This window comes from Lipotes vexillifer, unplaced genomic scaffold (genome assembly GCF_000442215.2).
Source record: "Lipotes vexillifer unplaced genomic scaffold, Lipotes_vexillifer_v1.1 scaffold1042, whole genome shotgun sequence".
NCBI lineage: Eukaryota > Metazoa > Chordata > Mammalia > Artiodactyla > Lipotidae > Lipotes > Lipotes vexillifer.
The window spans coordinates 389386-405050 of record NW_006777400.1 but is presented as its reverse complement, the minus strand read 5'-3'; the positions used below and the strand labels follow the sequence as shown (position 1 = coordinate 405050).

The 15665-nt window shown below is 34.5% G+C and overlaps 1 protein-coding gene across 1 annotated transcript in view; it reads left to right on the top strand.

Annotated features, from left to right (window-relative positions):
* HTR2C (5-hydroxytryptamine receptor 2C) overlaps positions 1-15665 on the top strand; it is a 263697-nt gene that overhangs the window by 204481 nt on the left and 43551 nt on the right. The window contains exon 5 of the mRNA XM_007450981.1: positions 15452-15652. Within this exon, the coding sequence (XP_007451043.1) occupies positions 15452-15652 (201 nt within the window). The remainder of the gene's footprint in view (positions 1-15451; positions 15653-15665) is intronic.

The following is a 15665-nucleotide window of genomic DNA, read 5'->3' as shown; positions in this document are numbered from 1 at the left end:
GAGTTCTAAAAAGGCTTTATTCACTATGCATTCAAATCTGGGTTAAGTTTCCAGTAAACTGCCCTGGCTTTGGCAGTCTTCAAAGAGTGCAAGTGGGCCAATGTTAGGCTAAGGAAAAGGCTGACTCAGGTTTGGGGAGTCAGAGCTCTTGTATCCTTTTTATTTTATTTTATTTTGTTTTGTTTTATTTTATTTTATTCTCAGCAGCACACTCTCCACTGAAGTTCTGGCCTCGGTTCATGGTTCAGGAAATTTGTGATTTCATGTCTAAGGACACCAAAATCCCACAAAATTTATGGGCAAACCATTGTTTATAATTATAATTCCCTTATACCTGTCTATGGGGTCTATAGAGATATTCCTTCTTTTCATCACTGATAATGATAATTTGTGTCTTCTAGTTTTATTTTTCCCCCTCAGTCTGTTTGGAAGTTTATCAATTTTATCAATCTTTTCAAATAACCAACATTTCATTTCATTGAATTTTGTCTGTTATTGTCTTTCCTCAATTTCATTCATTTCTGCTTTTGTATTTATTACCTCCTTTCTTCTGATACTTTGGATTTAATTTTTACCCTTCTTTGTCCATTTAATATGGAAGCTTAGATCATGGATCTGAGACATTTTTTCTTTTCTAAAATAAACCATTAATGTTAGTAATTTCCCTCTGAGTACTGCTTTAACACTGTCACACAAATTTTGATGTTTTAATTTTCATTTAGTTCAAATTATTTTCTAAGTTAATTTATCTTCCTTTTTGAAACATGGATTGTGTAGACCTGTGTTAATTGCCAGATGCTTTGACTTTTTCAAGATATCTTTTTGTTAGTGATTTTTAGGTTAATTCTGTTATGGTCAGAGAATATACATTATATGATATCGATGATTTTAATTCCTTAAGATTTAATTTTTGGCTCAGGATGTGTTGTTTCCCAATCAATTTCCATGAGCTCTTGAAAAGAATGTGTATACTCCTATTGTTGGGTAGAGTGTTTTGTAAATGCCAATTTGTGGTAGTTTGTTGTTAGTGCTGTTCAGTTCTTTCATATCATTGGTAATTTTCAGTCTACTTGTTATGTTAATTACTGAGGAAAAGATGTTGAAATCTCTAAGTATAATTGTGATTGTATGTACTTTTTTTCCCCTAGGGAATGCACACTATTGATAGAGCTATAAAGAAATGTTAAGTTACTGGTTACTGTAAATGTCAGGACTGTGGTTAATTTTAGGGGGAGAAGGGTTTACAATTGGGTCAGAGCACATGGAAGGGCTTCTAAGGTGGCTGGAAAAGTGCTATTTCCTTTTTTTGGTAAAAGATACATATCATAAAATTCATCATTTTAACCATTTTTAAGCATACAGTTCAGTAACATTAAGTATATTCACACTGCTGTGAAGCCATTACCACTATCCATTTCCAGAATTTATCATTCCAAACTGAAACTCTGTACCCATTAAACAATAACTCCTCTTGCTCCCTTCCCCCAGCCCCTGGTAACTACCATTCTGCTTTCTGTCTCTGTGAATTTGACTATTTTACAAACCTTATATAAGTGGAGTCATCATTCTGTGTCTGGCTTATTTCACTAAGAATAATGTCTTCAAGCTTCCTCCATGTTGTAGCATGTATCTTAATTTCATTATTTTGAAGATGAAGCAATGGTCCATTGTACATATGTGTGTGTGTGTGTGTGTGTGTGTGTGTGTGTATATATATACATATATATATATATAGTGATTGTACTTTTGTTTTCTTTGTTTTCTTTTTTTTTTTTGCTTCATGAAATTTGAATCTCTGTTATTAGGTGCATAAATGTTCACTATGGTTATATTCCCTTGAGGAATTGACACTTTTATCACTATAAAATGGTTTCTGTTATCCCTAGTAATATTCTTTGATCTGAAATTTATTTTGTCTAATATTAATATAGCAACTCCAGCATTCTTTGATTAGTGTTTGCATAGTTTATCTTTTTCCATTCTCTTACTATATATCTATCCACATTGTATTTAAACTTGTAGGTTTCTTATAGACAGCATATAGTAGTATTGTTCTTCTTTTTAATCCAACATGGCTATCTCTTTAAATTGATACAAATTACACCTTATACCATTTACATTAAATGCAATTATTAATTTGTTTGTAATTATGTCTGCTATTTTATTATATTCTATTTATCCCTTCACTTTTTCATTCCTTTTTTTCTATTTCTGAATTATTTGGTGGGTTCTGCATTTCATTTTAGTATTCCATTTTTATTGATCTGTTGAATTTTTACTATATTTCTCTGTATAATTTTTTAGTGATTGCCTCTTAGATTGAAATATACATAACCTAATCTGTCAAAATTTCCTTATAATTAGTACTTTATTCACTTCAAGTGAATAAAAAAAACTTACAGCTATATCGTCCCCTTGGCCCTCCCCCTTTTTGTTTTAATTGCAATATGGAGTACATCTATATACATTGAGAACCTTCAGATGATTTTATAATTTTTCTTTTTGACAGTCACATATATTTTAAAGATTTAAGAAAAGAAAAATAATTATTATATTTTCCCAAATTGTTTACCATTTCTGTTGTTCCTCACTTATTCATTTTTTTAAATCAGGAAACTTCATTTTTTATTAATTTTTATTGGAGTATAGTTGCTTTACAATGTTGTGTTAGTTTCTACTGTACAGCAAAGTGAAACAGTTATACGCATACATATATCCCCTCTTTTTTAGATTTCTTTCCCATTAAGGTCACCACAGACCACTGAGTAGAGTTCCCTGTGCTATACAGTAGGTTCTCATCAGTAACCTATTTTATTCATTGTAGTGTATATATGTCAGTCCCAATCTCCCAGTTCATCCCATCCCCCCTTCCCCCCCTTGGTATCCATAAGTTTCTTCTCTACATCTGTGTCTCTGTTTCTGCTGTGCAAATAAGTTCAGCTATACCATTTTTCTGGATTCCACATATAAACGATATTATACGACATTTGTTTTTCCCTTTCTGACTTAGTTCACTCTGTTTGACAGTCTCTAGGTCTATCCACATCTCTGCAAATGGCACTATTTCGTTCCTTTTTATGGCTGAGTAATATTCCATTGTATATACGTCCCACATCTTCTTTGCCCATTCCTCTCTTGATGGACATCTAGGTTGCTTCCATGTCTTGGCTATTGTAAATAGTGCTGCAATGAACATTGGGGTGCATGTATTTTTTTTATTAAATGTTTATTCATTTTAATTTTGCCTTTTTAAAAATTTTGAAGCCAGTATATTGTGTTTTCGACATCTGAAATATATTTTCTTCTTTTTTAAAAAATATTATTTTATTATTATTTTATTATTATTTTTTTTTGGCGGTACGTGGGCCTCTCACTGCTGTGGCCTCTCCTGCTGCGGAGCACAGGCTCCAGACATGCAGGCCCAGCGGCCATGGCTCATGGGCCCAGCCGCTCCGCAGCATGTGGGATCTTCCGAGACCGGGGCACAAACCCGTGTCCCCTGCATCGGCAGGCGGACTCTCAACCGCTGCGCCACCAGGGAAGCCCATTTTATTATATTTTTATACAGCACGTTCTTATAACTTCTCTATCTTTACATATTAGTGTATATATGTCAATCCCAATCTCCCAATTCATTCCATCACCATCCTCCCCCCAGCTTTCCCCCCTTGGTGTCCATACTTTTGTTCTCTAAATCTGTGTCTCTATTTCTGCCTTGCAAACCAGTTCGTCTGTACCATTTTTCTATATTCCACATACATGCATTAATATACAATATTAGTTCTTGTCTTTCTGATTTACTTCACTCTATATGACAGTCTCTAGGTCCATACACGTCTCTACAAATGACCCAATTTCATTCCTTTTTATGGCTAAGTAATATTCCATTGTATATATGTACCACATCATCTTTATCCATCCATCTGTCAATGGGCATTTAGGTTACTTCCATTACCTAGCTACTGTAAATAGTGCTGCAGTGAACATTGGGGTGTAGATGTCTTTTTGATATATGGTTTTCTCTGGGTATATGCCCAGTAGTAGGATTGTGGGGTCATATGGTAATTCTATTTTAGTTTTTTAAGGAACCTCCATACTGTTCTCCATAGTGGCTGTATCAATTTACATTCCCACCAACACTGTAAGAGGATTCCCTTTTCTCCACACCCTCATCAGCAGCTGAGGGTTGTCTTTTCATCTTGTTTATAGTTTCCTTTGCTGTGCAAAAGCTTAAAAGTATCATTAGGTCCCATTTGTTTATTTTTGGTTTTATTTCCATTACTCTAGGAGGTGGATCAAAAAAGATCTTGCTGTGATTTATGTCAAAGAGTGTTCTTCCTATGTTTTCCTCTAAGAGTTTTATAGTGTCCAGTCTTACATTTAGGTCTCTAATCCGTTTTGAGTTTATTTTTGTGTATGGTGTTAGGGAGTGTTCTAATTTCATTCTTTTACATGTAGCTGTCCAGTTTTCCCAGCACCACTTATTGAAGAGACTGTCTTTTCTCCATTGCATATCCTTGCCTCCTTTGTCATACATTAGTTGACCATAGGTGTGTGGGTTTATCTCTGGGCTTTCTATCCTGTTCCATTGATATTTCTGTTTTTGTGCCAGTACCATATTGTCTTAATTACTGTAGATTTGTACTATAGTGTAAAGTCAGGAAGTCTGATTCTGCCAGCTCTGTGTTTTACCCTCAAGACTGCTTTGGCTATTCGGGGTCTTTTGTGTCTCCATACAAATTTTAAGATTTTCTGTTCTAGTTCTGTAAAAAATGCCATTGGTTTTTTGATAGGGATTGCATTGAATCTGTAGATCGCTTTGGGTAGTACAGTCATTTTCACAATATTGATTCTTCCAATCCAAGAACATGGTATATATCTCCATCTCTTTGTGTCATATTTGATTTCTTTCATCAGTGTCTTATAGTTTTCTGAGTACAGGTCATTTACCTCCTTAGGTAGGTTTATTCCTAGGTATCTTATTCTTTTTGTTGCACTGGAAAATGGGATTGTTTCCTTAATTTCTCTTTCTTATCTTTCGTTGCTAGTGTATAGTGATGCAAGAGATTTCTGTGCATTAATTTTGTATCCTGCAACATTACCAAATTAATTGATTAGCTCTAGTAGTTTTCTGGTGGCATCTTTAGGATTATCTATGCATAGTATGATACCACCTGTAAACAGTGACAGTTTAACTTCTTCTTTTCCAATTTGTATTCCTTTTATTTCTTTTTCTTCTCTGATTGCCGTGGCTAGGACTTCCAGAACTATGTTAAATAATAGTGGCCAGAGTGGACATCCTTGTCTTGCTCCTGATCTTGGAGGAAATGCTTTCTGTTTTTCACCATTGAGAATGATGTTTGTTGTGGGTTTGTCATATATAGCCTTTATTATGTTGATGAAGCTTCCCTCTATGCCCACTTTCTGGAGAGTTTTTATCATTAATGGGTGTTGAATTTTGTCAAAAGCTTTTTCTGAATCTATTGAGATGATCGTATTGTTTTTATTTTTCAGTTTGTTAATATGGTGTATCACATTGATTGATTTGTGTATATTGAAGAATCCTTGCATCCCTGGGATAAATCCCACTTGATCATGGTGTATGATCCTTTTAATGTGTTTTTTTTTTCTTTTTTAGTATATATATATATATATTTTTTTTTTTTTTTTTTTGCGGTACGCGGGCCTCTCACAGTTGTGGTCTCTCCTGTTGTGGAGCACAGGCGCCGGACGCGCAGGCTCAGCGGCCATGGCTCACGGGCCCAGCTGCTCCACGGCACGTGGGATCCTCCTGGACTGGGCCATGAACCCGTGTCCCCTGCATCAGCAGGCGGACTCTCAACCACTGCGCCACCAGTGAAGCCCTTAATGTGTTTTTGAATTCTGTTTGCTAGTATTATGTTGAGGATTTTTGCATCTATATTCATCAGTGATATTGGTGTGCAATTTTTTTTTTTTGTAGTATCTTTATCTGGTTTTGGTGTCAAGGTGATGGTGGCCTTGCAGAATGAGTTTGGGAATGTTTCTTCATCTGCAGTTTTTTGGAAGAGTTTGAGAAGGATGGGTGTAAGCTCTTCTCTAAATGTTTGATAGAATTCACCTGTGAAGCCATCTGGTCCTGGACTTTTGTTTGTTGGGAGATTTTAATCACAGTTTCAGTTTCATACTTGTGATTGGTCTGTTCATATTTTCTATTTCTTCCTGTTTCAGCCTTGGAGGTTATACCTTTCTAAGAATTTGTCCATTTCTTCCAGGTTGTCCATTTTTTTGGCATAGAGTTGCTTGTAGTAGACTCTTATGATGCTTTGTATTTCTGCAGTGTTCATTGTAACTTCTCCTTTTTCATTTCCAATTTTACTGGTTTGAGTCCTCTCCCTCTTTTTCTTGGTGAGTCTGGCTAAAGGTTTATCAATTTTATCTTCTCAAAGAACCAGCTTTGAGTTTTATTGATCTTTGCTATTGTTTTCTTTGTTTCTATTTCATTTATTTCTACTCTGATCTTTATGATTTCTTTCCTTCTACTAATTTTGGGTTTTGTTGGTTCTCCTTTCTCTAGTTCCTTTTGGTGTAAAGTTAGATTGTTTATTTGAGATTTTTCTTGTTTCTTGAGTTAGGATTTTATTGCCATAAACTTCCCTTTTAGAACTGCTTTTGCTGCATCCCATAGGTTTTGGATTGTCATGTTTTCATTGTCATTTGTCTCTAGGTATTTTCTGATTTCATCTTTGATTTTTTCAGTGATCTCTTGCGTATTTAGTAATGTATTGTTTAGCTTCCATGTGTGTTTTTTTTTTTACTTTTTTCCCTTTAATTTATTTCTAATCTCATAGCGTTGTGGTCAGAAAAGATGCTTGATATGATTTCAATTTTCTTAAATTTTTACTGAGGCTTGATTTTTGACCCAAGATGTGATTTATCCTGGAGAATGTTCTGTGTGCACTTGAGAAGAAAGTGTAATCTGCTGTTTTTGGATGGAATGTCCTATAAATATCAATTAAATCTATCTGGTCTATTGTGTCATAAAGCTTGTGTTTCCTTATTAATTTTCTGTCTGGATTATCTGTCCATTGGTGTAATTGAGGTGTTAAAGTTGCCCACTGTTATTGTACTACTGTCGATTTTTTCTTTTATAGCTGTTAGCATTTGCCTTATGTATTGTGGTGTTCCTATGCGGGTGCATATATATTTATAATTGCTATATCTTCTTCTTGGATTGATCCCTTGATCATTATGTAGTGGCCTTCCTTGTCTCTTGTAACATTCCTTATTTTAAAATCTGTTTTGTCTGATATGAGTATTGCTACTCCAGCTTTCTTTTGATTTCCGTTTTCATGGAATATCTTTTTCCATCCCCTCACTTTCAGTCTTTATGTGTCTGTAGGTCTGAAGTGGGCCTCTTGTATACAGCACATATAAGGGCCTTGTTTTTCTATCCATTCAGCAAACCTGTGTCTTTTGATTGGAGCATTTAATCCATTCACATTTAAGGTAATTATTAATATGTATATTCCTATTACCATTTTCTTAATTGTTTTGTGTTTGTTTTTGTAAGTCCTTTACTTCTCTTGTGTTTCCCACTTAGAGAAGTTCCTTTAGCATTTGTTAGACAGCTGGTTTGGTGGTGCTGAATTCTCTTAGCTTTTGCTTGTCTGTAAAGCTTTGATTTCTCTGTTGAAGCTGAATGAGACCCTTGCTGGGTAGAGTAATCCTGGTTGTAGTTTCTTCCCTTTCATAATTTTACATATATTGTGCCACTCCCTTCTGTCTTGCAGCATTTCTGCTGAGAAATCAGCGTTAACCTTATGGGAGTTCCCTTATACGTTATTTGTCATTTTTCCCTTGTTGCTTTTAATAATTTTTCTTTGTTTTTATTTTTGTCAATTTGATTACTTTGTGTCTTGGCATATTTCTCTTTGGGTTTATCCTGCCTGGGACTCTCTGTGCTTCCTTGACTTGGGTGTTTTTTTCCTTTCCCATGTTAGGGAAATTTTCAACTGTAAACTCTTCAAATATTTTCTCAGGTCCTTTCTCTCTCTCTTCTCCTTCTTGGACCCCTATGATGTGAATGTTGGTACATTTACTGTTGTCCCAGAGGTCTCTTAAGCTATCTTCATTTCTTTTCTTTTTTCTTTATTCTGTTCCATGGAAGTGAATCCCACCATTCTGTTTTCCAGGTCACTTAACCGTTCTCCTGCCTCAGTTATTCTGCTATTGATTCCTTCTAGTGTATTTTTCATTTCAGTTATTATATTGTTCATCTCTATTTGTTTGTTCTTTAATCCTTCTAGGTGTTGTTCTTTAATTCTTCTAGGTGTTTGTTCTTTAATTCTTCTAGGTCTTTGTTAAACATTTCTTGCATTTCTCCATCTTTGCCTCCATTCTTTTTTCCAACGTCCTGGATCATCTTCACTCTCATTATTCTGAATTCTTTTTTTGGAAGGTTGCCTATCTCCATTTCATTTAGTTGTTTTTCTGGGGTTTTATCTTGTTCTTTCATCTGGTACATAGTCTTCTGCCTTTTTATTTTGTCTATCTTTCTGTGAATGTGGTTTTCATTCCACAGGCTGCAGGATTGTAGTTCTTCTTGCTTCTGCTGTCTGCCTTCAGGGGTGCACATATGTTTTTGATTTATGGTTTTCTCCAGGTATATGCTCCAGATTGGGATTGCTGGAACATATGGTAGTTCCATTTTTAGTTTTTCGAGGAACCTCCATACTGTTCTACATAGTGGTTGTACCAATTTACATTCCCACCAACAGTGTGGGAGGGTTCCCTTTTCTCCACATCCTCTCCAGCATTTATTATGTGTACACATTTTGATGATGGCCATTCTGACTGGTGTGTAGTTTTGATTTGCATTCTCTAATAATTAGTGATGTTGAGCATCTTTTCATGAGTTTCTTGGCCATCTGTATGTCTCCCTGGAGAAATGTCTATTTAGGTCTTCTGCCCATTTTTTGATTGGGTTGTTTGTTTTATTGATATTGAGCTGCATGTGCTGTTTGTATATTTTTTACAAGTTTTCTTTCTTTCTGAAGAACTTCCTTAAAAATTTTTAAAGTAAGTCTCCTAGCAACCAATCTCTTAGTTTCCCCTCCTATGAAAATCTCTTTCTTTCACATTCATTCTCTGAAGATATTTTCACTGGATATAAAATTCTGAATTGTGATTATACTGCCTTCTGGCCTCTGATGAAAGAATTCTTTTTCTCAGCTGCTTAAAAAGTTTTTTCTTTATCTTTTGTTTTCACCAGATTATTATGTGTCTAGGCATGATCTTATTTGAGTTTAACCATTTGGGTTCTGCAGAACTTCTTAAATCTGTAAATTTATTTTTCATCAAATATGGAATATTTTAGTTATTTCTTCAAATAGTTTGTTTCTTTATCAATCTCTCCCCTCCTCAGATTCCAATGGCACAAATGTTAGATGAATACATATGTCCCATAGGTCCCTACTATGTTCATTTATTTTTAATTTTGTCTCATTCTTGTTCAGTGTGGATGATTTTTATTGATCTGCATTCAGTTTTAATGACTCTTCATCTACCATATCCATTCTTCTATTGAGCCCACCTGGTGATTTTTTTCTTTCAGATACTTTCTGCAGCTCTAAACTCCTCATTTGGTTCTTTTCATAAGTTCTATGTCTTATTCGAGAAGTCCTCTTTCTGTTAATTTCAACAACATCCACCGTTTCTTCACTGAGTATGGTTATGGGAGCTGCTTCAAAGGCTTTGTAAAGACTGTCCTGTCCAATTTTTAAATTTAATGTAATTGAAATGTATTTAATGCATTACTGATTACAATAATTGCTGTTGGTTTTTGTCAGTTATCAAATTTAAGGGGATTCCCTTTATCTCTATATAATTAAAGTTTTAGTTAGGAATGGCTCCTGTATTTTATCAAGTTATTCTTTAAAATCTATTAAAAGATCATAAAAGTTCTTTACAGATGTTAATATAAGGGATTATATTGGCAGATTTTTATGATATTAAATTACCATTGCATTCCTGGAATAAGTTTTGTTTTACTGTAATATATTTTTCATTTTACTCTTTGCTGGATTCTATTTGTGAGTATTTTGTTTGTAATTTTGAATCTATATCAATGAATGCTATTTGTCTCTAGTCTTATTTTTTCAGTATTTTGTAAGTTTTGATATTGACACTGTATTATTTTATGAAATGAATTAGAGAATTTTTAAAACTTTTTTGTGGTTATTCATCTTTTCATATATGTTAACTTAAAGACATCAGTTATAACTTATTTCCATTCTAGCTTTGGGATGGCTTTACAGTCCAACATTTCCACATTCCTTAATTATATTATCAGAATATTGGAAAATTATTATTTTTTCTGTGATGGGATTATAATTTTCAGGGTGGGGATATTCCTTTATACACTTAACAAATATTTATTGAGTGCCTACTTTGTGCAAGGCAAAGATTGTCTCCATTATTTCATAGAAATAAAGCCCTTGTATTTTTTCATTTGCACACATGAACTGAAATTTTACAGTGTCTTTTATTCAGTCTTTGCCATTATTGTCAATATTGGTGGGGATGCCTGTGATTTTTGGAGTTACTAAGGCTGACGTAATCTTTGAATGAATAAATGAATGACTGAATGTAGGAAAATGTCTTATGAAACACTACACAATTTTTACCTCTGAAAACAAGATTTAATCTCATTCAACTAATTGATCTCCCTCATGGAAATTATGCTATATGGCCTTTTTGCTATGCAACTTCCACAAAATTTTTCACATATTTCTTGTCTGGAATGTGCCTGGTCACATAAATTTATCTAAAGAAAATACACTTTAATTCCATTGAGACAACTTGAAAAATCCATTTGTCTTCTTAACAAGACAATTATGAAAACTAAATTCTAAATATTTTTGGATTAACAGGTCTGTAGTGAAATCCAGGAAGGAATATATTTAATAAGAATCTTAGGGGATAATTGTGATCAGCCATAATTGTACGTCTTGTATGTTTGGAAGTAGACTTCTTGAAAACCTGTACTAGGAATATTGCCCTCTATTATAAAAGCAATTGAATTTATTATTCAATAAGAAATAGTGTATGGTGATAGGAGGTACCTTAGTGTTCAGGAAAAGGGGTCAGATTTGGAGCAAAATTCTTTACTCACACTGTAGACTTGAGCAAGTCTGAAACTTTGAGACACATTTTCCTCACACTGTAGGATAACAGAACTGACACTACAGAATTTTTTGTGTTGTATGGAATATAACTAAAAATGAAGTACCTAACTAACACTGTGCTTGGTATATGACAGGTACTCTACAATAGCTATTGCCATTTTTGTCATTATTAAATATGCAACTGCTGAGAACTGACCAGATAGTGTATTGACTTTGCAGAGTGGATATGTATCCTCATGAGGCTATATATTGGCATATGGTGAAGTTGGGTTTAGAGTGAAGTTATGATCTGTTGAGGGGGATGTATTCTTTTATACATTTAACAAATATTTATTTAGTGCCTACTTTGTGCCATGCATTGACCTAAGCATTATGAATAAAACAGTAGAAAAATAAAACAGATAACAATATTGACCCAATGCATCTTATATTCCAGTGGTTATGGCAACAAAATTTTCCACATAATGGCAGTCAGGTAATACTTGTGTATTTGAAACACAATTTGAAAAATAATTTTTGCAAGCCAAACAGTTCAAGAATACCCAAACCCTCAACACAATCAACTTCTAGGTGGATACAATCTGAGGAGATTACAAGATAATGATGAACAGAAATGAACATTCATAAACATTTTTGTTTAGAAGAATTTTTAATAATGTCTTTGATTTCTTTGTTGTGCTCCTTGAATTCCAAAGGTTGTTAGTTACACCTCTGGTATGACCAAGTATTGAAGCAACCTTCCTGCAGATAAAAACTATCAACTCCAAACATAATACAAAAACAACTATCTAAAGGTACTGGAGAAAAACCAAAAACAGAAAGATTCTGGAGGGTCTCAAGACTTGGAAGAAGAGAACAGCACTGGTTGAATTTCCAAATTTCATGACTTACAGTCAAAGAGGAAGATGCAGTCTATGTCAGGTCAAGTGCCTAAACCTCCAAAAAATCTGTAGTTATTGTAGCCCAAAGAAACTGAGGACAGAGTTTGAGGAAATCTCAAAGCTGAAAGTTGAGGGAGCATATAGGAAAGGGTAGAGATAGAGGGAACCATAGATTCTTCTCTGGGGTACCATAAACTTGGCTTAAATCTCTAGCTAACCTCTGAACCATACATGTCTGGGGCAAAATCAAATTTCCTGAGTTGCCAAATTATAAAATTCAAAATATTCAAGTTTCATCAAAGGTAAGAGGAATGCAAAGAAACTAGAAAGTATGGCGCATTCACAGGAACAAAAAATTAATAGGAAATGATCCTGAGGAACCCTAGGCATTAGACTTACTAGACAAAGACTTTAAATAAACTCTCTCAAAAATGCTCAGATAGCCAAAGGAAACCATGGACAAAGAATTAAAGGAAACCAGAATTTTGTCTCAACAAATCAAGAATAGCAATAAAGGGATATAAATTATAAAAAGAAATTAAATAGAAATTTGGGGGATAAAAGTACAAAAATTTAATTAAAAATTTACTAAACCAATTCAACTGCAGAATTGAGCAGAAAGAAGGAAGAATTAAGGAACTTGGTGATAGGTCAATTTAGATTATCTAGTTTGAGAAGAAGAAAGGGAAAAAAATGAAGAAAAATGAACAGCACCTGAGAGAAACAAGACACTATCAAGTTTACTAAGCTCAATGAATGCTAAGCATATATTACTCCAAGAGATCCACACCAAGACATTATGGTCAAAATTACAAAGGATCTTTAAAAAATTAATAATGAATTTTCTTTAGAAACCATGGAGGCCAGAAGGCAGTGAGATGACATATTTAAAGTGCTCAACAGGAGCTTCCCTTGTTGCACAGTGGTTAAGAATCTGCCTGCCAATGCAGGGGACACAGGTTCGAGCACTGGCCCGGGAATATCCCACATGCTGCAGAGCAACTAAGCCCATTCACCTCAACTACTGAGCCTGTGCTCTAGAGGCCAAAAGCCACAACTACTGAGCCTACGTGCCTAGAGCCCATGCTCTGCAACAAGAGAAGCCACCACAATGAGAAGCCCATGCACCACAACTAGAGAAAGCCCACGTGCAGCAAAGAAGACCCAGAGCAGCCAAAAATAAATAAAATAAATAAATAAACAAAAATAAATAAAGTGATCAACAGCAACAACAACAATTCTGTCAACCAAGAATTCTGCATATGGCAAAACTCTAAACTATCCTTCAAAAAATGGAGAAATTGAGATTTAAGGCACAATAAAGTCAACAAAGTTGATAAACCTTTAACTAGAAATACTAAGAAAAAAAGAGAGAGAAGACACAAATTTCTAAAATTATAAATGAAAGTGGGGAAGGGCATTATTACTGACCTTACAGAAATTAAAAGGATTATAAAAGAATAAATGAACAATTGTACTCCAACAAACCACATAACCTAAATAAAATGGACAAATGACAAATCCCTAAAAGCATGCAAGCTACTAAAAGTGACTCAAGGGACTTCCCTGGTGGTGCAGTGGTTAAGAATCCACCTGCCAATACAGGGGACTTGGGTTCGAGCCCTGATCTGGGAAGATCCCACATGCTGCGGAGCAGCTAAACCCATGCGCCACAACTACTGAACCTGTGCTCTAGAGCCCACGAGCCACAACTACTGAGCCTGCGTGCCACAACTACTGAAGCTTGTGTGCCTGAAGCCCATGCTCCACAACAAAGAGTAGCCCCCACTCGCTGCAACTAGAGAAAGCCTGTGTGCAGCAATGAAGACCCAACACAGCCAAAATAAATAAATTAAATTAATTAATTATTTTTTTTTAAAAAATGACTCAAGAAGAAATAAAGACTCTGATTAGACTTTATAACAAGTAAAGACATTGCATCAGTAATCAAAAAACCTTCCAACAAGACAAGTCCTGGAGCAGATGGCTTCACTGGTCAAATTTTATCAATTATTTAAAGAAGAACTAATACCAATACTTTTCAAACTCCTACAAAATAAAAGATTAGGGAACATTTGTAATTCATTCTATGAGACCAGCATTATCCAGATACCAAAGCCAGATAATGACATCACAGGAAAAGATAATTATAGACCAATATCACTTATGAATATAGATGCAAAAATCCTCAACAAAATGCTAGCAAACTAAATTCGGCATCATATTATACACCGTGACCAAGTGTGACTTATCCCAAGAATGAAAGGTGGCTCAGCACATAAAAAATCAATTAATGTAATGCATCACATTAATAGAATGAAGATAAGAAAACCACGTGGTCATCTCAAATGATGTAGAAAAAGCGGTTAACAAAATCTCTCATCATTAAAAACACAGAACATACTAGGAATAAAAGGAAACTTCCTCAACATGATAAAAGGCACGTATGAAAAACCCACAGCTAACATATCCTACTCAATAATGAAATAATGAAAGATTATTCTTTACGATCAGGAGAAAGACAAGATATCTGCTTTCACTACTTATATTCAACATTGTACCAGAAATTCTATCTAGAGAAATCAAGTGAAAGAAAATAAAAGGCAGAGGAAAATTGGAAAAGAAAAAATAAAATTACCTCTCTTTGCAGATGATGTGATCTTACATATGGAATATCCTAAAGAACCCACACACAAAAATATAGATCTAATAAATAAATTCAGCAGAGTTGAAGGTTTCAAGATTAATACATGAAAATTAGGTATAGTTCTAAACAAGAGCAATGAGCAATCCATAAAGGAAATTAAGAAAATTTCATTTATGAGAGCATGCAAAAAAATTTCAACTGATAAGAGCATCAGCCATAGAAAAGAATGAAGTACTGATAGAAGCTACAAAATGGATGAACCTCAAAAAGAAAGAAACCAGACACAAAAGGTCGCCTATTGTATGATTCCATTTATATAAAATAACCAGATTAGCTAAATTCAAGAGACAAAAAGCAGATAAGAAATTGTCAGGGGCTGGGGGTGGGGTGGCAAAAATGGAGAGTGACTGCCTAATGGGTAGTGGTTTCCTTTTGCAATGATGAAATGTTTTGGAACCAGAAAAAGGTGATGGTTGCATAATGTTGTGAATGGACTAAATGCCTCTAGATTGTACACTTTAAAGTGATTAATTTTATAATATGTAAATTTTACCTCAATAAAAAATAATGTATGTAACACTGAATGCATTATCATCAGCATCGTCATATCATTACTATGGAAAACAATGTTTACCAAATTTTACTTTCTTTTATAAACTTAGATTATGAGAAGAAAAAATACGTAGACTAAATTTAAAACTACAGTTGGTATAATTTACATAACATGTTCTTGTCTTCTCTCTGTTCTCTTTCAGATTATGTCTGGCCATTACCTAGATATTTGTGCCCCGTCTGGATTTCTTTAGATGTTTTGTTTTCTACGGCGTCCATCATGCACCTCTGCGCTATTTCGCTGGATCGGTATGTAGCAATACGTAATCCTATTGAGCATAGCCGTTTCAATTCACGGACTAAGGCCATCATGAAGATTGCTATTGTTTGGGCAATTTCTTTAGGTAATTAACTTTC